Source organism: Calliopsis andreniformis, chromosome 9, assembly GCF_051401765.1.
Source record: "Calliopsis andreniformis isolate RMS-2024a chromosome 9, iyCalAndr_principal, whole genome shotgun sequence".
Taxonomy (NCBI): Eukaryota; Metazoa; Arthropoda; class Insecta; order Hymenoptera; family Andrenidae; genus Calliopsis; species Calliopsis andreniformis.
In genome coordinates, this window is record NC_135070.1 from 2,208,578 (window position 1) to 2,233,582 (window position 25,005).

Genomic DNA, 25,005 nt, shown 5'->3' on the forward strand with positions numbered 1-25,005 from the left:
GACATTTTTGAAATTCGAATCACCATCAAAAATTCATCGACAGGAAAAGAAACGAAGGAATGCACGGAATCGGAACGCACCCCCACAAAGGAAAAACGAAACAAAACGCAGTACAAGATGGCTGCGTTTGGGTGTTGTGGCTACTGATTTGTGCTAAATATCTCGTAATGTTCGATGGTTAATTCATAGTGAATCGTTGAGTTTTTAACGCTCGTTAGTGGCGCGATCGGGTTCGCGTTCATAGCGCGTGCACTGGGAAGCAAAACGTGTCGGGAGGAATGATGCGTTCACGTCGTTGAAACATTTATCACGGGTGAGTTTGCCTTGAAATTTTATGGCTTTCCACTTTATTTTAACGGCTCCCCGGAATTTTGCCAAGGCGAGGCGCGATGCGACGAAAAATACTAACGAATCGTCCACGATGCATCGACATAATTTAACGAATTCGCCACAATTTTAAAATTCGATGCCCGCATTTCGTTTGCGTTTTCTGCGTATATGACGAAATTGTGTAAATAGCTGTATTTTTTTTTATGTATCTTTTTGCATTGCGTATCGATGAGTCAATGAAAATTTTTTACCACGTCCATCGCTCCTTGGAATGTTTCGATCGTGTTATAATTAACAATAAAGTGTTACAATTTAAGTACACCTGATTTAACTGTTTACCGCTTTCACCGTGACTCAAAACCACTTTAAGAAAGTAGAATTACATGTGTTCTTTAAGTGCATTATAATGGGTTTTTACATGAATATTCAGTTTCTTTCATGAATCGTATAAGTATGTGAAATTGAAGAAACATATTTTCCTTTAATTATGCAAATTGGACAATGTTGATTACTTAAGATTTATCGTAGAGAAAGTTTGTTACTGTAGATATATTATCTGTTGAAATTAATGGTTCAAGTGAACTATTTGGAAAGATGCATATTTTTATATTATCGTTTGATGGTGTCTAGAGTTATATAAACAAATATATCAAGCTGCGTTACATTTTAGAATGTCTTTTATATTTATATTTTATAATCATTAAATTTAGAAATTATTAATTTATATTTACAAAGAATAATGTTAATATTTCGCTTGAACAATTAGGAATATATTACATAGTTAGGAGTTAAACTATTAATACTATGATATCAATGATCAGTCTACCTTTAATGTTATTATGTACACTGCCTATTACTTTGAATAAGAAGTAATATGTAATTTCATGATATAAAAGACAATGCCATAATAACTGACATCATTGTAGAAAAAAGGGTCATTACAAAAGAAGCATGTTAGAAGTACTTTTTCCTGAAAAATTGTCACATATATACTGATAGAATAACTATACAGTTCAGGGGGTGGATGATAGGAATTTACTGAAAGTCCAAGATAGAAGCCACTCGAAACACTGGAGAAAGACTGTGGAGCTTCGGAGGAGGGGGAGATGTCTGCCGGCACCCAGGGCGAGATTCGGGTTGGCCCTTCGCACCAGGTTTGCCATTACCTTGAAAACCTTTTTGCTACTTAGCTATATTGCACAGTGTACCTAACTCAAGGCTTGTTCTTTTATGATGTGTCTTTTGAGTGTATAGATTAGGATGGAAATATGATCATCAGAGCACTAGATAATAATATCATTACATTATTATAGTATTTAAAACTTTTCATGGAAACAACTTTTAATTTATTAACTTATGTCTGCATTTAAGATATCTTAGTAGGTAAATATAGGATAGTATAGTACAGTTAAAGTGATTTATATGTATTATTTGAAATTGTTACATATGTGTATATTATTTAAAAATTACACCACTTGACTTTGTATCTAACAAATATTTGAATCTGTACTACTTATGAATCTATCACAGATATTAATTACAATACAGTTATACTACTATTTTGGCTTCTCACATGAAATTTAATTTTTAAGTTAATAATTATTTAATACTGTAAGGAAAAAAATAGTTAATCAGCAATTTAAAGTTTCATTTTGAATTTATATTAGAGTTTACAAATACTTTATAAATACTATTGACAAATTTTATGAATGAACAATGTAGTATACTATTAAATACTAAGGTATCCAAGTATTTAATCTCTATTATAAGAATATATCATCATCTTGTATTCATATCAACTACAATTATCATGTTAGTTTAAAAAAACAATGCATGGCGTGTACTTAGTTACAGGTTTAGAGCAATTGAGATACCAGTGTTTCTTTAGCGCTTGAAGTTCACATTCATAGAATATATTTTCATTGTCCAATTACAATCTTGATATCCACCTGTTTGTACATGTTGACAGAGAAATTATAAATTTAAATAATGAAAAGCAGGTATATATATTTTATATAACTTTAATGTATGTCGATGGTTCAAATAACAATGATACTTTAAGTCACAATGATAAAGGTTCTTATTTGCTCAGTATTATAATCCTGATGTTTAAGTACCATCTCTCAGATTAATATTATCATTGAAAGACCCTGAATATGATGCAAGTTATTATGATGAAACTTTCTATAATGATATGTAGGGAAATACTGTATAATATAAGATTAATTTTATATTTATAGTGGTATTCAGTCACGGTGAAGTTACAAGAAATATCGTTGTTAAATACAGAAATTGTTTTATTTATGTAACAGCCCATTGGTTACTTGAACCATCTAGAAATTGACATTTATGGAAATGTGTACATACTTTTATATTAATATCATTTTTATAAATGCTTTGTACTTTCATCTCTGTAAATATCATGTAATGTTCCATTTATAATACTTTCCTTTTTTTATCTACTCTCCGTCATTTGTTTTTCCATTCATTACAAAAAAAAAAACAAACAAAAAACAAAAAAAATGTACATAAATGTGCTGTTTGCTTTATTAACTTCTTATAGCTTTTATTGTAATTGTAAACATAACTAATATTATGTTAAACATGAAGTTATAACATGTGTATATAATAATCATACATTATTTGAATTCTCGTTTTTTCATGCTTATATTTATGATCATTAGTTTATACACAAAAAAACTTAAAAAGTACTCACGCTACTTCTCGTACCAGTATTATAACAAAAGGAACAGAATGGAAAAAATATTATACTGGCTCGTGTAGTTTCGAAAAGCAAGCCGGAGTATAGGTGCGTACAACTAACTCGCTTTGGCATTGGTGCTAACCACGCACAATCCCGAATTTTGGGTACAGGAATTGGTTTCTTGTCAGGCCCGTTTGCCTGAGTATCGGCCGGGTATACCTCCTGGAGAGCTGCTTCCTGATCCAGAGTTTTCTAAAGAACGAGAAGAGCTAAGATGGATTCCAGCTATGGCATTAGACGGGGATCTTCTGATGTACTTAAGGGCAGCACGATCTATGGCTGCGTTCGCTGGCATGTGTGATGGAGGATCCCCAGACGACGGTTGTGTGGCTGCTTCTCGTGACGATACCACTATTAATGCTCTGGATATCTTGCACGACTCTGGCTATGATCCAGGAAGAGCGTTGCAAGCTCTGGTTAAATGTCCCGTACCTAAAGGCATTGATAAAAAATGGTCAGAGGAGGAAACTGTAAGTTGAGTAGATTAAAACAAAACATTACTTAATACAGTTAATTGTACGTTCTTTTTAAATTATAAATTTGATTTTATTATTTAAAAGAAAGATCAAGTTTTTATAATTAAAGATTGTCGCTCTATGTCGTAGAAACGGTTTGTCAAAGGACTTCGACAATTTGGAAAGAATTTCTCAAGGATCAGAAAGGATCTCTTACCTCACAAAGATACGGTAATTATTATCTATTTACAAGATGCATTAAAACACTGCAAGTTGTCGTGAAATTTCTTTTTTTTTCTTCTTTTTTTTTATACTTTTAGCCAGAATTGGTCGAGTTTTATTATCTGTGGAAGAAAACACCAGGCGCAAATAACAATCGACCACATCGAAGACGGCGACAGGGTTCACTCAGAAGGATTCGTAACACACGTAACTCAAGAGCTGGTACTCCCAAAGAGGAAGTTCCTACTCCGCCCAAAGATATTCCACCGGCTAGTGTCAGCCAAAAGGAGCCCATTTCAGAACCTGAAACCGTACCGGTTGGAACACCAGCTAGCAATAATCCTGGCGGAGAAATTAGTTCAGTGACAGAAGACGACAATTCGGAGGAAGACAGCGATTCCAGAGACACGAATACAAACGGAGCAACGCATTCGTGTCAACACTGTTTCTCAACTAATTCGAAGGATTATCAGATAGCGGGAAAGGACAGGTTATTGCTTTGTACGGAATGCAGAATTCATTTGAAAAAAACTGGAGAATTACCACCTGCACCTCCATATTTGTTCCGCCCTGTGCCTGCGGAATCACCAGATAGCCCAGGTAGAATGCGTACAAGAAATAAGGCCAAGGAGACGCCTAGACCTGCTAGACCTCGACGTACAGGTGGAACGGATACTCCTGATCAAGAAAAGCAGCAACAGCAGCAACAAACTCCGGACAAAAGTAAGAAGAAGTCCTCTAGTAAGCCAGAAACGCCGAAGAAAGGTCAGAAACGACCTCAAACGGATGACGTGGATGAAGACAAGGAGTCTCAGAAACGGAAACGCGGTGAACGTCCTGAGAGTCCTTCAGAGTCTCTTACAACTGATAGTAATTCTCTCATGGATGAACCTGAAAGGGAAGGAGAAGGTGATACAAATGAAAATCAACCCACTCCGGTTACAGTGCCAACCGAGGAACCTGTAAGTCCTGCTGTAACTACACCGGAAGAACCTTCTGAGCCAACGCCAGTGTCTACTCCCGTACCAGCCCCTATACAGACTTTACCAATATCTGTTCCTGTTATCCACACCTTAGAAAAGAAGCCATTGTTAGAAGAACCAGTGGAAACAAAGGATCAAATAGAAGATGTACCTATAGCTATGAATCAACCATTGAAATTAGAACCTATGCCAATAGAACCAGCCATGTCTCCGTCTAATGAAGATATGAAGGAGCCTGAACAACAGTTGAATTTGACCACGTCACAACCGTTGAACATGAATGATATGACTCAAAATATGCCACGAAATTTGTCACAAACAATTCAGAACAGTGGTATTTGCGCATCGACTGGATCACAGAATATGCAGAATTCGCAGATTATGTCTCCAACACAACAAGGACTGCCGCTCAATATGCAATACACACCCAACGTTCCTCCTGTTCAAAATGTTCCACAAAACTTATCACAGAGCATGCAAATGCCACCAAATATGCCTCAGAATATGTCGAACGCGCAAAACATGGGACCAACACAAAATCTTCGAAATCACGGTGATAATATGTCAAATGCGCAAAGTATGCCGGGACCACCGTTAAACCTCAATATCTCACAAAGTGTACCAACAAATATGACACAAATGCCTCAGATGCCAAGCTCACCTCAACCACTTGGTCTAACTGTTATGTCTTCTGAAAGTAGAATGTCGGAACGGATTTCAGACGATAGACTTCCTTCAGAACGAATGCGAGATAACAGGATACCTGATAGAATACCTGAAAGAATTCCAGAACGGTCAGACAACAACGAACCAGAAAGAAACGAACCGAGTAATTTATTCCAGCCAATTCAACCAAGTGGAATGCTATCTATGGAAAAGCCATCTTCCATGTATAATTTGGCTGGCACCCCGCCAATGGAACCTCAAAATTTGAAAATCAAACAGGAAATCATTCCTCCTGAACCCGATCCACTTCAAAGTTTAAAGGAGGTCAAAGTACCCGGTTTCCAGTCTGGATTTCCTGGCCCGAGTTTGGAAAATATTAAAAAAGATCCAGATAGTTCTAGCAAACCACCTACACCGAGCAAACACTCCATGTCTAGTAATCAACCTGTCCCTCAAATACAATCTGCTGTCGCAGCATCTCCGACACCGACTCTTCCTCCACCACCCACGTCTATTCCACAACCTGTGATGCATCCAGCCCAACAACCAAGTCCACATATGGCTCATCCATTCCATCCGCATCACCCTTTGATGCATCATTCGTTATTTACTGCCATGCATTCGTATCATCCTCACGCTTATCCAGGGTATGCACCAGTCGGAGGATATCCCTCATTCCCACCTTATCCTTACGGCCCTGTACCTCACGCTATTCCTCCGCCATCTCCTCAAAGGAGTCAAGAGAGTACAACTATGATGACTGCTCATCATTCAAGCACTAGTTCCAGTGTGACAACCAGAGAGGAAGGCGAGAATCTTATAGCTACGCACCATCATTCTTCTAGTATGCATCAAGCCACAGCATTACACCACGATAAACTGCTGACTATCTCTTCTCATAGTTCCCATAGTCAGTCTTCATCGCATAGTTCGCACAACACTCAGCGCAAGCCGTCATTAGTATCCGCGACGTGTCTAACGTCTAGTAGTTCTGCACATCATCATCATAGACCGCCACAACCTCAGCCACCGGTCGCTCCAGAACCGAAGATAGAACCGGATCTTATAGAGCAGGAACAAGAGGAACCGCCAAGCCCTCGAGGTCCTTCGCCAGAACCGCGAATCGAGGACTCAGAATGTCACAGATCACAGTCGGCTATTTTCTTACGGCACTGGAATCGCGGTGAGAATAATTCTTGTACCAGAACAGATTTAATGTTCAAGCCAGTCCCAGATTCAAAATTGGCTAGAAAACGAGAAGAAAGATCGCGGAAGCAGGCAGAAAGAGAAAGAGAAGAGCGTGACAGAGCAGCAGCCCAGCAGGCTAGAAAAATGACAACTCCGGAAAAGCAACCGGAAGCTTGTAAACCCCCTAGCAGAGGGCCTCTTGAACCTGTTGTTTCACCATATGATAGATATGCTGCGAGGCCTGGTTCATACGCTGATACTCCTGCTTTGAGACAATTATCAGAATATGCCAGACCACACGCTGCATTTTCACCTGCTAGGCATCCTGCACCACCAGATCCTATGTTACATTACATGTATAGTCCTGCAGCAAGAGAACGCTTGGAATTGGAGCATTTAGAACGTGAGAAAAGAGAACGGGAAATAAGAGAACTACGGGAAAGAGAATTAAACGATCGATTGAAAGAAGAGCTTCTGAAAGGAACACCAAGACCAATGCCAGCACCGGTAGATCCGCACTGGCTAGAGATACATCGTCGTTACGCCGCAGCAGCAGGATTAGCACCTGGACCTTCAGGACCTCCTCAAGCTTTGCATCAGTTTGGCTTGTATGGTGCCCCCCCTGGACCGAGTCAGTTGGAAAGAGAACGTTTAGAAAGATTAGGTAACTTTTACCGCTTTCCCGAATACGCATATCTTTCTTCTCGCATAGTGCAATGAACAGAAATTAATGACGATTCTGATTTTAAGTGAACGGATCAGGGTTTAAAATTTACGACGATAGGGATAGAGCGAGATAGTGATCGTTTCCGGATGTTGGCTGCTGATGCAGTGACTGGTAGTCTCATATTTATTATAATAAATTCAGTTCAAAGTATATTGATTCCATGTCACTCTCCATATAAGTAGAGACTATGATTGAAGGAAACGCATTTTAATGGAATCTGTTTCAAAATAGTTTTACCGTTATATATGTATTTTCTATTTATGTGAGTATGTCTCAAATTGGTTCAGAATGAATAATATTATTGCTATTCAAATGTTCAGTCATTCGATACACAGCTATCAATCGGAAACGTAGTACGTTTGACAGAAGAGTGCCGGCAAAAAGCAAAAAGTCGTTGTCAGGAGAAAGATGTAGTTGGCTAGCGTTAAGGGTACGACTCAGAACAGTATCTGACGGAGGCGCTGTCGGGTTTAGGGATACCGACTGCAGCCGGCGGGGGGCCAGCGGGTGCAGGGGCTGGCCATCCCGTGGCGCCTCATCACCATGGCCAGCTGGACGAGCGACTGGCTCTAGCTGCTGACCCGATGGTCCGGTTGCAGATGGCTGGTATATCGCCCGAGTATCATGCTCACACTCACGCGCATACGCATGCGCATACGCACTTGCACTTACATCCGGGACAGCAGCAGGCCCAGCAACAGGCTCAGCAACAGCAAGAAGCGGCTGCGGCTGCAGCTGGATTCCCCCTGCCTGGTAGGTCCTACAAATCAGGATGTCTGAATACGCTCCTGCACGATGATCGCCCCTTTCACCGACCGCCCAGACTTAAGAATGACGAGTTATTTTTAAAATATACCTGACACTCAGAAAGATATTTGCTAAGTTCCCTGGCACATTATATACTTGGTACCGATGAGTCTACATGTCTAAAGAACATGAGAACTTTTATTTGGATTATTTGATCCACATCATATTTTCGTTCAAGAGTAAAAAATAGAAAGGTAATCCAATAACTAGTTCAGAATTATATCGATGCAATCAAAAATACATTGTCGCTATTGAAAACAAAGTATAGAATATTAAGTATTCTTTTATAAAAGAAGTGCAGGAAAAAAAATAGAATTAATTTTAGTTAATTGTTGAAAAATGTAATTTCTGTAATTATGAAATATCGTTCTTTTAGTTTTTTATAATAGATTACGATCGGTAAAGCGGTCGATTTCGTGTAAGCGTACTGAAACGTGCTTTTCATTCAGTCAATTTAACATCAGTTGGGAGTTATTACTAAAAAGAGAATGTTTTAACTACCATAAAAGCTTACTTGAAAGCAAGATAGTCAAAAAGACAAATTTTTCTCTACGGCAAACTTTTTTTTGCATTTTTCTGTCGCTTTTCTCGCTACGCCATTAGAACTTGGCACCGAGCTTTGCGATCATCAAGCTTTTGGTGGAGGTATTAGCAATAAACGAAAATTCTACGAGCTTTTGACTTACGTTCAAATAATGTGCAAGTGTGCGACGTGTGTGAAGATTGCGTGTGTGTGTATATATGAATGAATGGAATACATAGAGATTCCTCTTTGCACAGTATCTACTTGGAAAATTGCATATAATGAATACGAGTCTAATTTATCAATTTAACAAGCCATGTAACATTTGTATACGTTTGTTAGTGTATCATATTAATTTGTGACGTACCATCATCATCATCATCACCAATATTAGAGTCGAAACAAAATCCTTTAATCGTATAGGGTCATTACTATTTCTATTTTTACGGTACATAAACATTGACTAATTGATCTTGTCTCGACTAGAACTAAAGAAATAATCGGGAATGTCAGTGAATTATATATCACTGAAGAAATCTCATATGCTCCATCATGCATGTCTATTCATCCTATACATTTCAACGCTTGATATTTATTCAACAAAGGTGTACGATTCCATCATTTATGTTAAACTAATGTGTTTCACGTGTATAGCGGCAGCAGGTGCGAATTACCCTCGACCAGGTTTAATGCCACGCGATCCAGCACTGGCTCTTCATCCTGCTGAACTTCTTGGCAGACCGTACGCGGATATGGCAGCAGCGCATCATGAGCAATTACAACGTCATCTGATGATGGAACGTGACCGATTTCCGCCGCACGCATCGCTCGTCGCTCATCATGAGGAGTATCTAAGGTTTGTCTTTTGAATATAATAAAGTTTTGCATTATACTTGTACATATGCTTGATTAAATGAAATCAGTGGGATCGGACTAACAAAGGGTGTTTTTTAGACAACAGCGCGAGCGTGAGCTTAAAGTTCGCGCACTGGAAGAAGCTGCACGTGGATCACGCCCTTAAGTATAATTGTATTTATATATATAAATATTTATATATATATATACACATATTCTCTAACGATTACCTTTCGTAATTAGAAATGCAATGTTTTGTCTCGTTATGTCTGCAATTAACGAGAAATCATTGTCGCGGTGCTTGGCTACCGTAATTTTTAAAAATAATGGTGCAAGAGTGTAGGAATCAAAGAGATAAAATGGAAGAAATAAAAGGAGAGGGAAAAGATCTGCTAAAGATCGTTGACCTTACGTTTAGAAACAAAAATTATTTTTACTGTCTCTTAAAAAGCTATATAACTGAATGCAAGATGTAGAAAAGAAACATAAGGATTGTTACGTCAGGTAACATTTTTTTAGTGTAAATACAGCACGATTACAAAAATTATTCAGAATAATGCTAGGGTTCATCTAGCGCCATAGAGGATTGAAAAATATATATATACATAGCAACCGCTTTAACATGTGTAAATTTGTTTGAAATCCTTAGGTATACATGTGTGTATAATTATATTTACAAGTCCACGATGTTACTTCATGCTCAAATAAGAGATTTGTTCTCGTTCAATTTTGATTTGTAATGCGGTGATAATGCCAAAGTGTTCAAAGGGAAATGGTTCACCGTGACTGTTTAGTCTTTCTGTGCTTGCACATAAAATAGATTGAGTTCTCTCATTCGTTTTTACACCATTAAATTAATAACAATGAATAATATGAATTGTATTTTCGAAATCGATAATAATCCTATAATTTGTAGACAGTAACTTCCAAACATTTTTAGAGCTATTCGTGTGCTCCATCACGGATAGGTCACAGATTTTCCGTGATTTAGCGTATATAAGGATGTAACCTAAGTTTTAATAGTATTGTAATTTCTGTGTCGGACGATTTGTATATTTTCTATATATTGTATCTTTTAAGATTTTACCCAGGAAGACCACGAACGTTTGATACTAGTTCGATCGAGCGGCTGATTAGCAAATAATAAAACTTTGTAACAAAGTGACCAAAGTTTAAGAAAGGTTTATAGAGAAACAGCGCATTATCTTCCATGGTTGTGCGCTCCGTATAAATCTACAAAAAAATATATATATATATACATATATCCTGTAATAGTGCAGGCGCTGGAAATCGATGCGTAACAAATGTTTTTCAAATTCAAACAAAATAAATAGATCGTTTGTATTCTGATGATTATTCGAAACTTGTAAAAATTTTCCGCCTATACGATTAATTCGATGTAATCTAGTTATTTAACTATTTAAGCAAATATTTCATAGAAACGTTCAGCTTTATAATTGTATCTTCTTTTGTTTAATTTCTCCATAGGTAGCGTCTAAAATCATTTTAGAATAGCAAAAGTATGATTTATGTTGCGGAAAATCAATAATCGATGTATTATCGTTTGTCTGCTTGCATCTTACACAAGGTTGTAATATATTTTACTTACTATAATATAAATATCCCTGTGAAGGAATTATCATTTACATCACTCTTAACTAAATCACAAGCAGACTTTTTCTTAATCTGTGTACTCTAGGAGAGAAGTCGGGAGGGGAAGATACACACACTAAAATGAAATCTTGTAATCAGGAAAATGAATTATTGTATAATTTCTTATTAACCAGTTTGCCTGTCACGGGATTCCCTGAACAGAAATAAACGCCTGTCTTATAAAAGACTATCTTTTGGTGTCATCTTATATAGTTTGTTTCCATGCTATAATATTAAATTAAATTCTAGAGATGAACTGGTCAGTGAATCAACTAGGAAGCACCTAGTAGAACTAGCCTAATTAGTTTTAAACATGGAATTTGTTTTCATCGTTCTGTCTACCGGTTGTCGGCATGTTTTTATTGACCGTAATGTGAAACCCAGCCTCCGACCACTTTGTGTGGGAGTCATAACATATACCGCTAGTACGTCTGTAGGAAGCACTAGTGACGATATTGTCGAGATGCCATTTATGAAATGGCAAATAATAAAGAAAAGTTGCCTTTTGTAATTTAAAATAGCAGGAAATTTTACAATTGTAACATTTTATTAAGAAGGTAATAATTTTTAACTATATTTGAATAATCAGTGCTTTCTCTATTTTTTATTTTAATTTTCAGTCAAATGGTGCAGGAGAAAATCAACGAAATTCATAAAACTGTAATTTTTAGGAGAAAGAAATTAAGCGCGGTAGAAATACTTTAAAAACGTCGGTTTAATAGTTGCTGTTTTTCCTTTAAATTATTATCACAATTATTAGGTGGTAGTTTACTTGCATGATTATTTATTTTTTTATTGCTCATACAATGTCATTGTTTTTTCATTTTTTGATCTCTAACAATTTTTCACCTTGCACCCTTCAAATATTAATATGCCTGAAAAAGTACAAATAACATGTCATATTCGGATGAAAATTCTTCTCCAAACCCCTTGGAATTGTGTTCGGTTTCTATCTGTTATTGCTTATATTATTTTACCATTCCCTCATTTCTAACACGTTGTAAACCTATCCATATTTTTTCCCCTCCCGTGGATCTTCTTCGAGATCATCGATTAATATATTCTGTTTTTACTAGTGGAGCATCGTGCAAGTGCTTCGTGTTCGTTCCTGATCGGATGCACGTGCAGTTCACATGTGTATGCGAGGGCTGGGGAAGGGGGCGGGGTTAAAAGTGACACACTGGAGAAGAGGGAATCCTGGAGGAAACGAAGGAAACAGCGGCACTTAGTCATACATAAGTAAGCCAGCAGTGCAGTCGGACAGCTCTTTTAAGTTGACGTAGTATAACGATTAACTGATAACAGTTCGGTATGGCTGCACGAAAGGGAGAGGAATCATCAAAACAACGTTGTCAAGCGAATGCGCGTGAAAGAGACCGTACTCATAGGTGAAAATAATTTTTTTTGTTTTCTTCAATAAAATACTGCAGTTCTAATGCTCTATTTTTTTTTAAAATATCTACGTATTTTTACTAACTTTTTAACTTCTACTGATATTTTCTAAGCATCCCAAGTACGTTACCAGGAAGTTGATTATTGACTTATTGTTGTAATTAGATTGCGGATGTTTATGCAAATTCCTATTTTCATATATAGAATTAGAGAAATGGAACCTAATTAAAGACGTTCTCCACCCTTCACATATTATAAAGTGTATTTATCTCTTAATAATTTCTACATTTTCCCGTATTATATAGATTCTATATTCTTTTGCGCATTGAAATTTCCCAAAAATGCATAGAAATCGGCAGTCTAGTTGTAATAATATAGTACTATTAAGCATTGTATTTATACATTTTACTATTTAGCATGTGTATACAAATGCTAACTTTTATCTAAAATGAAAAATATTTTCCTAAATTTCTATTTTCTTATAAAAATCAGAATATTAAATCAAAATGTACAATGTCTAAAATACTAAAGAGATTTGTAATTGAAATGCTATAAGTAGCAACCTAAAATTTGTACGATTAAAACCGATTCCTATTTGTTATCTACAATGAAATCGTTTATTCTATAAAAGTATGCCATATATAATATATATGTCATAAATCTAAATCATTACCATAAACCTACATTATTGATTTCTGAAAACTTGTGGATATTCATTTGTGAATGGTAAGGAATGCGGCGAGCCATGAGATTCAAGAAATCCGATCTTCACTGTGCAGTGTGAACACGGCTTTCAGTACCTTGAGAACACTAATACCGACGGAACCTGCAGATAGGAAATTATCGAAAATAGAAACTTTGAGATTAGCCAGCAGTTACATCAGCCACTTGGATGCTGTCCTCGTTGCAGGGCCTATAAATCAGCCCTGTTTACGTATCGATGACAACAATGTTTATGGGTCGGGTCGTTGGGCTGATTCACAAACAAGGCCTCAAGTTTGCACCTTTTGCCTTGCAATGCACAAGAAACACGTAAGTGCGGTGGTTGCTGAAAACAGAATTAGTGACCTTCATACATGTCAATTTTAATCTAGGTGACATATTCTTTGCATTCATTTAACCAATTAATCTATTAACAAAACTTCTGTTCTGACGTAAAGTAAAAAATCTGAACACGAATTTGATATTGCGATTTTCAGAATTTGAATATATCTTCAGAAATGGTTTCGGATTCTCAGCGACTCGAGAGAACATCATATGTTGTTCCCACAAGTTCGACGACGTATTTCGATATAAGCAATGTATAAAATCACTCTATACATACATATGTAATTAATTGTACATTTCTTGTATATATAATATATCTACACCAAATTAAATTTAATAAATTTTATATTAAACGCATCTACATATTTAATTCTAACGTGCCTGTTATCTTAGTTGCAATAACTTGCGAATAATTGTAAGAGTTGGACATAGTATTTATTTATCAGGATCAGGAACGTAGAAGTGAATCTAAACCAACGTAAACGACGCATCCATGTTTACGAGTATCTTTTGTCACTTGTCAGTTTCTTTTATGACATTTGAACATCAAATATCGTGCAATCGCAGGCACAACTATACTCAAAATAATGCTATTATCTTTCACCAAATATATTGTCTGTGAAATTATTTATATATTTTTAAATAATATTTTATTGAGTAAATTATTAAACTTATTTATAGTGACGTTTACACAGGCAAAAATTGAATTTTTGGTGTTGCTAATAAAATAATGGATTTCGTATCGATCCAAGTAGTACGGCGGCGAATGTTTCAGTCTTTCGAAGTCAACAATGCTGTGAGGAGCACATTTTCGTTTTTCTCTCCGTTCTCGTTACTCGTTTCAATTTCAGTGTTTTTATTCGATTATTCAATGCGACGTAGGCTTTAGATAATCATGTTCACTGTCAAGAAACAATTCCTTGAATGTCTCAATATCCAGAATTAGGTGAGTGCTAGTGAAAACGATTTTTTTATGTGATCCATGGTAACCGCAATCAATCACCGCCATTACAAGAAAACCGAATTCACGGCGAGGTCTCGTATCCTTTAAAGAAACACATCTCCGAAGTTCACGATAAAAATATTAATACGCTAATAATAAAACGAAATTAATAATCATTTAGTTATATTTACACACCTAATACCTTTTAATATTTACATATTTAGTATCTTACTGTATGAAAAATTTTGTATTTTCTAATCGCAATTTTAACTCCAGCGAATAAAAAGGTTTGACCTCGTTTATGCTCGATGAAAATTCCAATAGTACACTTGCGTTATCGCGTTGTCTGAAACAAATTTTGATAAACGTTACATTTTGCATATTGCATTACAAAGTAAAGATTCTTAGGGTGTTATTGCTCTTTTTTAAAATGTTCATGGATCCTCGCTTGTTAGACTAAAGGCGTAGATAAAATTACGACGAATTGAAAATTTAAAATCGGGAAAATTAGCGCCCTGAACGACGCGTACGACCGCCATCTTGTAAAAGTGTCTCTGTAGTGTTTGGAGGTTCAGCGAGAAAGAACAGCAGCTTCACCGGAGGCTGGAAGTCCTCTTGAAGTGGTTGCAACGGTCCTTGGCAGTCCCTGGGCACCCAGGTGACCTCGTGCGAGGCCAGGGTACCTTCAAGCTGCTAGGACAACCCCACGGCCAGGAAACTCATTTACACGCCCGACTCTCGTGAAGATGGTGAGTGCTTTCCTGCAGGGAATATTTTCGTTCGACCCGCTGACAAAGTTTATTCTTCAATTGGCGTTACACTTTATTATTAATATGATATTTCGTCGTGTGAGACGCTTGTTTCTTAGACGACGTCGTTGTTGAACATTCAAGAGAATTTTAACCTGTCTAAGCGCCTGGAATTTCGATGGTGACCAGGCAGCTTTTGCTTGTTAATATTTTTATTGACTTGATGCAAATAAAACGTCATCACTTTTACAGTTTAAATGTTATGTTATAATGACACAAGTTTAACAATGTTTCTGGTTGCTTAACTTTATATTAACCGAAGAGCAAATTTCCACAAAGCAAATCATGTCAATTTGCAGAAAAGGTAGTCTTGTTGATCGCTGTTTCCTATTTTAGTATGTATATATATATATATACATGTAATTGGAATCCCAAAGAAAGTTTTGCTTGTAAATACAATTTAGATGATAACTTTGCGAAGACAGAAGACTAACTATGTGTAGCATTTGTAAAACTTTATGGCGAATATATATTGAATTCTTAGTTGAAATAGAAGATAACAAACATAACAAATTTTGAAGAGATAGAGTTAAAAAAAACATTTAAACAGCTTGACCTAGAAAACTTATAATTTTTATCAGATAAAAATATAGAATAATATCATTTAAATGATAGAAAGAGATTAGAAACAAATATATAAAATCAAAATTTTGTATGCTATTAATATTTTATTAAAGATATTACATCTGATGTATATTGATTGTTTATCAGTCATTAAATAATTTTGCTTTAATTTAGGCACAAGTTTCATGATTTCTAAAACATTAAAATATGCATAATACATTATCATTTTACTAATATGATTAAGAATTAATGTAATTTATTGCATTCATGTAACCATTTAAATATAGTTCATTCATATTCTTTTGTGTACATTACTTATTATTCATAGCATACAATGTTTGTTTTGATTTTTTTCTATGTATATGTATATTGTAATGAATACATATAGATTCAAAATAAATCACTTATTAGGCTACACAATCTTTCAATGTAAAATGCTAACAATGTTTAAAATACATTTAGATAATATTTTACTTGTATTCATGTCATAAGTTTATAACTTTATTCTTTTATTACTTTTAAATATTAGCTGCATTGTTTTAATATTAGTCATACTATTTAGAGTTCGGCATCAACGGGTGGAACTGAGGGGTCTAGTCCAGCCTCTAGCCCTGCCTCAGCTACAAGTGTTACAATGGCTGCTCCAAAGTATGGTACATTAGTACCAAATCGCATCTTCGTAGGTGGTATTTCTGCTAATACCAGTGTAGAAGAACTTGCTCAACTTTTTTCAACTTACGGCAATGTAAAAGCTACAAAAATAATTGCTGATCGTGCTGGTGTTTCTAAAGGTTATGGTTTTGTTACATTTGAGACAGAAGAAGAAGCCAAAAGACTTCAACAAGAGGTGTGTAACATATTTGGTTGCATCTGTTTGAAATCAGAGTGTACATTAAATCGTATAAATAATTATAAATTGTCAGTTTCAGTCTGAGTGTATTGTATTGAGGGAAAGAAAACTAAATATAGCACCAGCAATTAAAAAGCAACCCTTCAATAGACCTTTTGATGGTGGTTCTGGATCACCACCTTCTGTGCCTACTAGTACTTATTACTTTGCAAATGGTTAGTATAGTAATATATTATATAATTTTCATTATTAACCATTATCTCATTTGCTGCATGCTATAGGAATTTTAATTATTTCTATTTTTTATCATAGGTATGGGACTTACATACCAGAATGGAATGACATTCTATAACACAACTGCACCTGCCCCAACGACACCGATTGCTGCACCAACTGATCCAGCAACTATTTATCAAGCTACTGGAGTATTTGGTGAATTTTATAGACGAAAATTCATTTCCAATAGTATTTTTACGCTTCTTAATAATATTCTATCTCAATTATTAGGGCCACAAGCTACTGGTCACCAAACTTTCGCACCTGTGATGTATCCGTGTCCCGCTCCGTCTCTCTATATGCCACAACAATATCAGTATTCACCTATGCCGGTAGGTTAAAATACTAGACATTCTGTTGACCACTATCTTTAATATTCCTATCAGTCTTGGGTCCTATATCCTCTACAATATAAATTGTCAATGGGTATTGCTTGTATTTATATTAAACGGTAAATCGGTTGCGGTTTGACAGACAAATGGTTTGATGGGAGAAGCCATACCACCGGCGTTTCTACCCAACCCTCAACAAATGCCCACTTACGTCCTTCTCGACGCTATACAGTATTGAGGTCTAAAGGTACATGGTCTATGCTAAATGACTAGCATGCAGCGCATCATCTTTGTGCGTTTTATTTGTCAGTCTATTGCATGGCCTATCAATGCATGCACATTTTTGACTTTCATAATTCATAATTTACATTAATAGTCTTCTTTTATGAGTTTTTTTTTGCGCACAAATAAGCATAATATACTTCCACAGTTTGCATATCTTTCATTTGTTCATCAAATGCGCAGTTCTTATACTTGTATCACTTTCGAACAAAATTTTATCATATTAAAGATTATTGCAAATATTGTTGACACTATCCTTCACTATATAACGTTTTTAATGTTTACATCTTTTCTACATTGTTACATAATAACACAATGTATGCGTTGCATAAAGGACATTACGTGCCATGCTTAGAAATATTTCTTATAGATGTTATATTTAATAGAGATTTGATATCAAAACAATCTAGATAAGAATGAAAATTAGAATAAACTTGCACGTAATAAGTACAACATATAGGCATGCACAAAAAAATTAAAGCCCAGTTAAGGTAACGTATTGCAATAGCGTTTTTGGAACGTTATTCAATGTTGAAGATTTTTTATGTTGTATCATAGCATGTACATTGACCTTAGTACTTCAAGAGCGAGATTGATCTCTATCAAATTTACGATCGTGAATAAATGCTTCAAGAGAAGCACCTAGAGAGAATCTCATCAAAGATTTTTTGATAACGTGTAACATGTTCTACACGAGATAGATGGTCTTCCCATTCTCCCCTTATCGATCGCCATTATTCAATATCAATAAATAAGTCATCAAACTTAAATTTGTTTTTCTGTGTAGTATGAGACGTATTATGGAGGGGCGGCCGCTGCTGGAGCTGCCCAGTATTTGTATCCCACCAACAACTCTCAAAGCAATACGAGCGGTGGTAACAATAATTCCGGAAGCAGCAACAATGGCACAGGAGCAACTAGTCCACCAACAGGTCCACCGCCACCGCTTCCGTCTTTGCCTCCACCACCGACTACGCATTTTTACAATCCTGCTGCACCACCACCACATCATCATCCACCGGTGCCTACAGGTCCTCCTCCGCAGGTGGATCATCTTTACTATCCATTCGCAGCTGGACCTCATCCACCACCTGCTCCACACGCGCCAATGGGATTGACTGATCAGCAGTTGTTGATTTATCCTACCGACACATCATGTCAGCAAACGTCTGCATCTGATGGTCAGACTGCTCCACAGGAGGTAAGTTAATTTTTCCATGTGCTAAGAGATTCGTTGAACCGAGTAATTTTGATATTCGTTGGTACATTTACAGAGTTAATAGGGAAATTCAAAATGTTCGATATGCCTTCGTTTTGCAGTAATAACAGTAAATATACTTTCGTAGGTTTATTGGAGAGTAGCGTTAAAACAACAAATTTTAAATGCATATGCATAAGTTATTTTTCTGTTTAAAAATCGCATTATGAACTTTAAAGCAATATTATTTCAAGTATCTTTACTAATCTGTAAATATTCCAATGTATGTTAAGTATTTAAAACGAAGATACAAAGTTAGATATCAAAATACAATAGGCTTATTTAGAAGGCTAATTTTTATATTGTAAGATTATCCATGAAAGCTCAGAGTTAAATATCAACAAAATCAATACTCATTATAAATGACTCATACGACTGATTCATAAAAATCTACAATCTATGAAATAAACCGTAGGATTCTCGTTCGACATCGAGCCATTCGGAGCAACCACAACATGGTGAAACACAGGCTGCGACAGGGTCAGCTACACCCCTGGTATCCTTAATGCCCGTGAAATTTCCCATGTCTGGTCGTTACACCAATTATCCGATCGCGATACACACCGCCAACTTGTACAGTTCACAGACATGCTTAAGCGAGAATGATGATTGCAGTGGCAATCAGATGCATTGCAGGGCCATCGTCTATCACCCAGCAACCGTTTACATTCCTCACGCGCATACACCTCCGTTTCACAACGCTTCTGGCGGTACTAGTTTGTTGCCGACCCCACCGTCGGTGTCCCAACCGATATTCGATTCAGCTAACAAGGGGCAGACTTTTAATTCCAGAGAATACGCGAAATCGGGGCCAGCGAACGGTCAAAACAGCGGTTACGCAAAATCTCAGGGCCACGGAATTGCGTTGTCGTCCCATCAGGGTCCTTTCATTAAAGCTCAAAGCTTAGGGAACTCTCAGTCATATAAGCATAGCAACGTAGATGGCAATTACAAGTACTCATCACCGGCGATCGCATCTTCGCGCTTCCCCGTGCATAATCGAAGAACGGCGGCTGGTTCAACCGTGGGCTCCCCGGCTTGCATTTCGGCACAAAAGTCAGATAGCTATAATATCTCGCAGGGCTCGCAAAGGTCCGGACACCATTTTGCATCGAATCTTGTCACGGGTCCATCGTACTCAAGTTCGAAAATGTTTAACACGAATCAGAGCTTCGAATATACGAACGGTCGCAGACATAACTCCAGTGAACAGTATTTCGATAACACCGCGATGAAGTCGGGCAATTACTCGACACGTAAGAACACAGCGAACAGCTGTAGGAGTAACAACGGACAGACAGAGGGAACGATTAGTTCTAGTAATCAGTCTAGCGAGACATATGCTAACAGTTCGGTTGAGGGTGAAAGTATCAGTGGTACGCAGGGTGTACAGGCTGGTGTAGAAAACAGTAGTTCAGAAAAGCCGGTGAGCCCACCTCCAGCACCGTATTCGCCCATGACACGACCCCTTCCAACTCTGTCACCACCCACCTCCCAGGTCCAGTTCTATCCTCCGGCGCAGAACCGTTATCAACCACCCTTAGCCCCGTCCCAGCACCAGCAGCAGCAACAGCAAACCGCCAACCAACGTCGATACACCATTGCACCTGCCCTGTCCACGGGCAGAAAGCCCTCAGAGAAGTACTCGAGCTCCACTGGCTCCCAAACCGGCTCCACTGGTACGATGCTGCGGCAGAGCAAATACAAGGTAAATGGAATCATGCAGTCGGGAAATAAAGTGTCCGACGATAGTTTGGGCGGGGCTGGTGACGCTCCTCCGGGCGTTGGAAGGATGCCCATCACTCCGCCAGGGACACCGCGAACTCATCATCCGGGTCATCCTGCGGGAGATCAGAGTCAGCTGAACGACACGTGCCATCAAATGCAAGCTCTGAGCCTTTGAACACGGTTTCGGACCTTATTTTGGTTTTCTTTTTCCTCCTCTTTTTTTATCTGGTTAGAATATATATAGGTTACGCATACACATGTTGCAGGTAGACGAAAAATAAGATCACGGAAGCATTAGGGGCTGGAGACAGTGATACAGATTGAGTGTTTAAAGTTAAGCGTTCACGGACGTGTCCTAGTGTCCATAATTTTTAGAGCTATGCAACGAGTGCAGTGATTTGCACCACTGAAGGGTTTTGCGTAACTCTGTGTCCAAGTGCACCCCTATTATATGATTTGCTTCGTTTCCTCTGCCTACAACATTCTGTGTAAGCGCGCGTGTAGTAGTTTGGAAGCTATATGGAAAATAAGAGAAGAAAACGTGTCGATTCGCGAGAAACGAACGTGGATGGGACATCTGCGCGTATATTCGATTTTACTACATAAGTGTGTGAATCAGAAAACCGTGTAGGACTTTTTTCTTGTGATCTCAGAACGAAATCTTGGATAAAAGGAAACGGAAGAGATAAGAAAGAAACTAGACAGCTCGAACAGTGTTGTGTAAATTATAACTTCTTCGGTAAATTATCAAACGTACTAAATTGTTAAGCATTTATAAAAAAAGAATATATATACATATATACATATTATATATATATATAATATTAAGATAAAATACTATATTTAAAGATTATTATGTTAGTTATGAAAAAGAAAATGATATACACGATTAATGTATATGTATATTATACATATATACGTACATATACTCAAGTATATAATATAATATATGTACACATTTGTCGAAGAGGACAGATACAAATTAGACTAAAAAAAGACAAAGGAATTCAAACTCAGTTACATAATATCCTTCAAGAGTCGAATGTTAACAAGGCGAGAAATTCTATCTTGATAAACGTTACAAATATGCTATGTATTATTTAAAAATTTATGTTATGCAGTATTTGGCGTTATATATGCGCGATATAGGCTCGACGAAACCATGAATCTCACGAGCAAGGCTAGAGTAGGATAGTTGGATTAAAAAATGAAAAAAAAAACAGACGATAGAACAGAGGAAAAATAATAAGAATAATAATAGTAAACAATGTTGTTATCGTACAAAGACGAGCGATTTGTTATGTGTTCAAAAAGAAAATAAAACGATACGCGCAGAAGGGTAATCGGGAGGCAACAGAGTTTCGTAAAAAGAGAAAAAGAAAAAGAAAAAAAACGGTTGCTCAAGGCACTGCCACGTCTTTTCATTTTTTATTTCTACCTGAAACATGAGTGAACAGTACTTACAGTTTGTTAATTAGAGTGACCGTGTAACACGACATATTCTCACACATTCTCGAGACGGTAGTGGACACTAATTTATCCTTCTTTCCTTTTCGACAAGAATTATCCGCGCAAACAGAGAATGAAACCAAAACAGTAATGCAAACCCGTAAATAGCTATTTAAAAAAGAAGAAATGAGATGCCCCATACCCAAACGAAAACAATAAAAATAATGAAAAAAAAGTATATGTAATAATGAATTAAAAAAATGTGTCGGCTGTGAGCTTCCAAGCAAATAACAATAATTAAATTATTATAATATAAAAAGTTAAAGTTAATATTCTACCTAATTGTTATACACCTGAATTTCTTTTATCTATAACGAGAAATTTGTTATCTCATATCTCGCATATTGTAGCTATTATATTGTCTATTTAAAACGAAGGGAAAGAGGAAACAGAAACTGTGTTGTAAGAGTTACAAGATGTGATTTAAGTATCGCATATAACAGAATGGAGAAGGAGAGAGATAGATAGAAAGAGAAAAAGTGATAGAGAAAATTAATATAATATGAGAGATGATACCGTAGACGACACGATAAAGGCCTAGAATGTGTAGATTACCCGTGAGACGTTACGAAAGAAACGATTAATTTATTGAAGAAAATATGTGAAAAAAGCAAGAGTGCCTTCTATTTGTTTTCGTGATTGTATTGTTGAACATTTGTTGCGTTACGTTCCAAGAGCCTCTAAATATTGTTATAAGATAAAACGTAAAAAAAATGTTTGAAGAATGTTGTTCCTCTATTTATTTATTGATTTAAATGGGCCGCGCGGCCCAACAACAAGCACCCAAAAAGAAAAAAAACAAATGTAATTTGAAAGTGTGGAAGTATGTGATGTTAAAGAAGGGAATTGGGAAATGACAATTAATTAGATCGAAGTAAACGAAAAACATTTTAAATCGGGGGATAGAATGTAGAGAAAGATATAAATTATCACATGACCCCTTTTTTTCTCGTTATAATCGTTACAAAAAAAAAACGATACGTATGATGTAACAATGTAATTCGTGAAGAAGAAGAGCAGCTCGTTTCGGCACCTATTTCTATGTATAATACACATGGAAAATATCTCAGCAATATACATATATAAATAAATATATATATATATATATAACTATTAACGAATAAACAGGAAAACATAAAAGAAACGTATACCGAAGGTACATGGGAATGCAAGAGTGCGACAGACGTGTATTTGGGTGTGCGTGTAGCGCGAATCTGGCTAGGTGGCTGTGATTACTGTGTGCAAGTTATAATAAAAACGAGAAGAGACAGTTACGTGTGTGAGCATTCGTGTGTCAGTAGTGTATCGATGATGTTTCTCACACACACTACACACACGCATATTTCATACATGTATACATATACTATGTATACATACATTACATGTAACTTACATCTATACGAAAAGAAAATAGAAAGCGCAATTCTATGTTCAGTTTGGTACTGGTCCAGACGAATAGACATAAAAACGTATTTAGGAATGAATCGTTTGATCGCGGTTATTAACCCATGTACTAAATTTAACGTAGAATGGTGCTGATACGATATATATATATATATATAATATAATATAATATATACTTCGCAAAGTATATTATAATATAAAAAGAGTCTAAGATAGATATTAGCGGATATGCGTAGTTCAACATAGAAATATAATTGATGTATATTATACACGGTATAAGAGGCGTGCTTTTTACGATTATGGATTATATTATGTATTTCTTGCCTGGTACATCCAATATGCTTCAATGTAGAAATATGCACGTCATTGATATAATTCTAATACTTTTAAATTTCTATACCTTGTTATATTATTAGTAGTCAGTATGGCCTACTTCCGACAAGTTCATCAATTAAGTATCAATAAATTAATTTTCATTTTTAAACCAAAAAATTCTCATAACATAGGCATTTTTTTATGTCGTTCATTAATCAATGTTGATATTTTCTAAAATGATCAATTATAGTTTTACAACATGAATTAATTTCAACAGTATTTTGTTTATTTTTCTGAAGGGAATGAACGACACATACTTCATAATCTAAAAAGTACGTCTCCTGGAATACGAAAATTGATGTATTAAAAAACATAAATTATACACAAAATGACATGTAGGTTGTATGACAAACTATCTAAGTACCCGATGATAATAAAAAGGAATATATTACATATAACAGATGCATATATTTAAAACAATATAAAGACATCTGTGCATGAACATTATATAGATGGAAAAAACATAGCAAAGAAAGGATATAGACTACAAATAAGTGTGAATCTCTTCTGCGAATATATAATAATAAAATCTCATTAAAGATATAAAATATACAATGCTCCAATACACATATACATTGTATTTGTGAATTTACCTTTCTTGTTTAGTTAAATCCACATTTTATTCTGTTTTAAGTAGAAAAAGTAAATTGATAGCGAAACTAAAATGAAACGAATAAGCTTATCCATTGAGTAGATTAGATATTTTATTGATTCAATATCCATAATATGTTTTACAATTATGTTCTACTAATTACTTAGCCTTCTCTTTCTAAACAAACGATATAATCTAAGGTATTTGCACTAATACATTGTATTAATTAACTATCGTATCACATGATTTACCGTAAAGCGGAAATCTAAATACATAACAGTTCCACTATACTAGAGTATACGTTTTATATATTTTCAATTAATAAAACTGGATGTATAAATGGCACAATTTCTACTTCATATTATTGATGTGCCATCATAGCAAATATAATTTCACATGAAATTAAACAATTTTCTTTAATATACTAGTCATTGAATACTTTATGTTAGCAATATATGCAACAGTTTGCTA

The 25,005-nt window shown here is 36.0% G+C and overlaps 3 protein-coding genes across 13 annotated transcripts; all 3 read left to right on the forward strand.

The window, feature by feature from the left end:
- The first annotated feature begins 69 nt into the window (after positions 1 to 69).
- LOC143182830 (uncharacterized) lies at positions 70 to 12,616 on the forward strand. 7 transcript variants are annotated; one of them, XM_076384094.1, is made up of 8 exons: positions 83 to 313; positions 1,343 to 1,484; positions 3,223 to 3,564; positions 3,700 to 3,780; positions 3,870 to 7,272; positions 7,810 to 8,088; positions 9,320 to 9,521; positions 12,250 to 12,616. In XM_076384094.1, the coding sequence occupies exons 2-8, from the start codon at positions 1,437 to 1,439 to the stop codon at positions 12,341 to 12,343; spliced, it is 4,449 nt and encodes a 1,482-aa protein (XP_076240209.1). In that variant the 5' UTR covers positions 83 to 313; positions 1,343 to 1,436; the 3' UTR covers positions 12,344 to 12,616. The 7 variants fall into 7 exon arrangements, with proteins under 7 accessions (XP_076240214.1, XP_076240209.1, XP_076240208.1 ...); XM_076384093.1 differs by having other exon boundaries at positions 84 to 313; positions 3,205 to 3,564; XM_076384095.1 differs by lacking the exon at positions 12,250 to 12,616 and adding an exon at positions 9,620 to 11,363 and having other exon boundaries at positions 84 to 313; positions 3,205 to 3,564.
- Positions 12,340 to 13,969, forward strand: LOC143182832 (transcription factor 15). 3 transcript variants are annotated; one of them, XM_076384100.1, is made up of 4 exons: positions 12,365 to 12,412; positions 12,479 to 12,561; positions 13,297 to 13,597; positions 13,765 to 13,969. In XM_076384100.1, exons 2-4 carry the CDS (start codon positions 12,485 to 12,487, stop codon positions 13,870 to 13,872), a joined length of 486 nt encoding a protein of 161 aa, XP_076240215.1. In that variant the 5' UTR covers positions 12,365 to 12,412; positions 12,479 to 12,484; the 3' UTR covers positions 13,873 to 13,969. The 3 variants fall into 3 exon arrangements, with proteins under 3 accessions (XP_076240217.1, XP_076240215.1, XP_076240218.1); XM_076384103.1 differs by having other exon boundaries at positions 12,392 to 12,412; positions 13,345 to 13,597; XM_076384102.1 differs by having other exon boundaries at positions 12,340 to 12,561; positions 13,345 to 13,597.
- Positions 13,970 to 15,125: 1,156 nt separating this feature from the next.
- LOC143182788 (uncharacterized) lies at positions 15,126 to 24,515 on the forward strand. Of its 3 annotated transcripts, none has more exons than XM_076384012.1 (7): positions 15,126 to 15,304; positions 16,478 to 16,775; positions 16,852 to 16,993; positions 17,091 to 17,210; positions 17,286 to 17,386; positions 18,456 to 18,869; positions 19,342 to 24,515. In XM_076384012.1, the coding sequence occupies exons 2-7, from the start codon at positions 16,563 to 16,565 to the stop codon at positions 20,827 to 20,829; spliced, it is 2,478 nt and encodes an 825-aa protein (XP_076240127.1). In that variant the 5' UTR covers positions 15,126 to 15,304; positions 16,478 to 16,562; the 3' UTR covers positions 20,830 to 24,515. The 3 variants fall into 3 exon arrangements, with proteins under 3 accessions (XP_076240127.1, XP_076240124.1, XP_076240126.1); XM_076384009.1 differs by having other exon boundaries at positions 16,491 to 16,775; XM_076384011.1 differs by having other exon boundaries at positions 16,491 to 16,775; positions 16,858 to 16,993.
- Positions 24,516 to 25,005: the final 490 nt, after the last annotated feature.

Excerpts from the sequence above, each read along its gene's own strand:
- LOC143182788 (XM_076384009.1), top strand. Across the intron at positions 17,211-17,285 it reads TCAAGCTACTGGAGTATTTG|GGCCACAAGCTACTGGTCAC; the intron begins GTGAATTTTATA and ends CTCAATTATTAG. Across the intron at positions 17,387-18,455 it reads ATCAGTATTCACCTATGCCG|TATGAGACGTATTATGGAGG; the intron begins GTAGGTTAAAAT and ends TTTTCTGTGTAG.
- LOC143182832 (XM_076384100.1), top strand. The coding sequence starts at position 12,485 with ATGGCTGCACGAAAGGGAGAGGAATCATCAAAACAACGTTGTCAAGCG. Across the intron at positions 12,562-13,296 it reads GAAAGAGACCGTACTCATAG|GAATGCGGCGAGCCATGAGA; the intron begins GTGAAAATAATT and ends GTGAATGGTAAG. Across the intron at positions 13,598-13,764 it reads TTGCAATGCACAAGAAACAC|AATTTGAATATATCTTCAGA; the intron begins GTAAGTGCGGTG and ends TGCGATTTTCAG.
- LOC143182830 (XM_076384093.1), top strand. The coding sequence starts at position 1,437 with ATGTCTGCCGGCACCCAGGGCGAGATTCGGGTTGGCCCTTCGCACCAG. Across the intron at positions 3,781-3,869 it reads TCTTACCTCACAAAGATACG|CCAGAATTGGTCGAGTTTTA; the intron begins GTAATTATTATC and ends TTATACTTTTAG. Across the intron at positions 7,273-7,809 it reads AGAACGTTTAGAAAGATTAG|GGATACCGACTGCAGCCGGC; the intron begins GTAACTTTTACC and ends TGTCGGGTTTAG.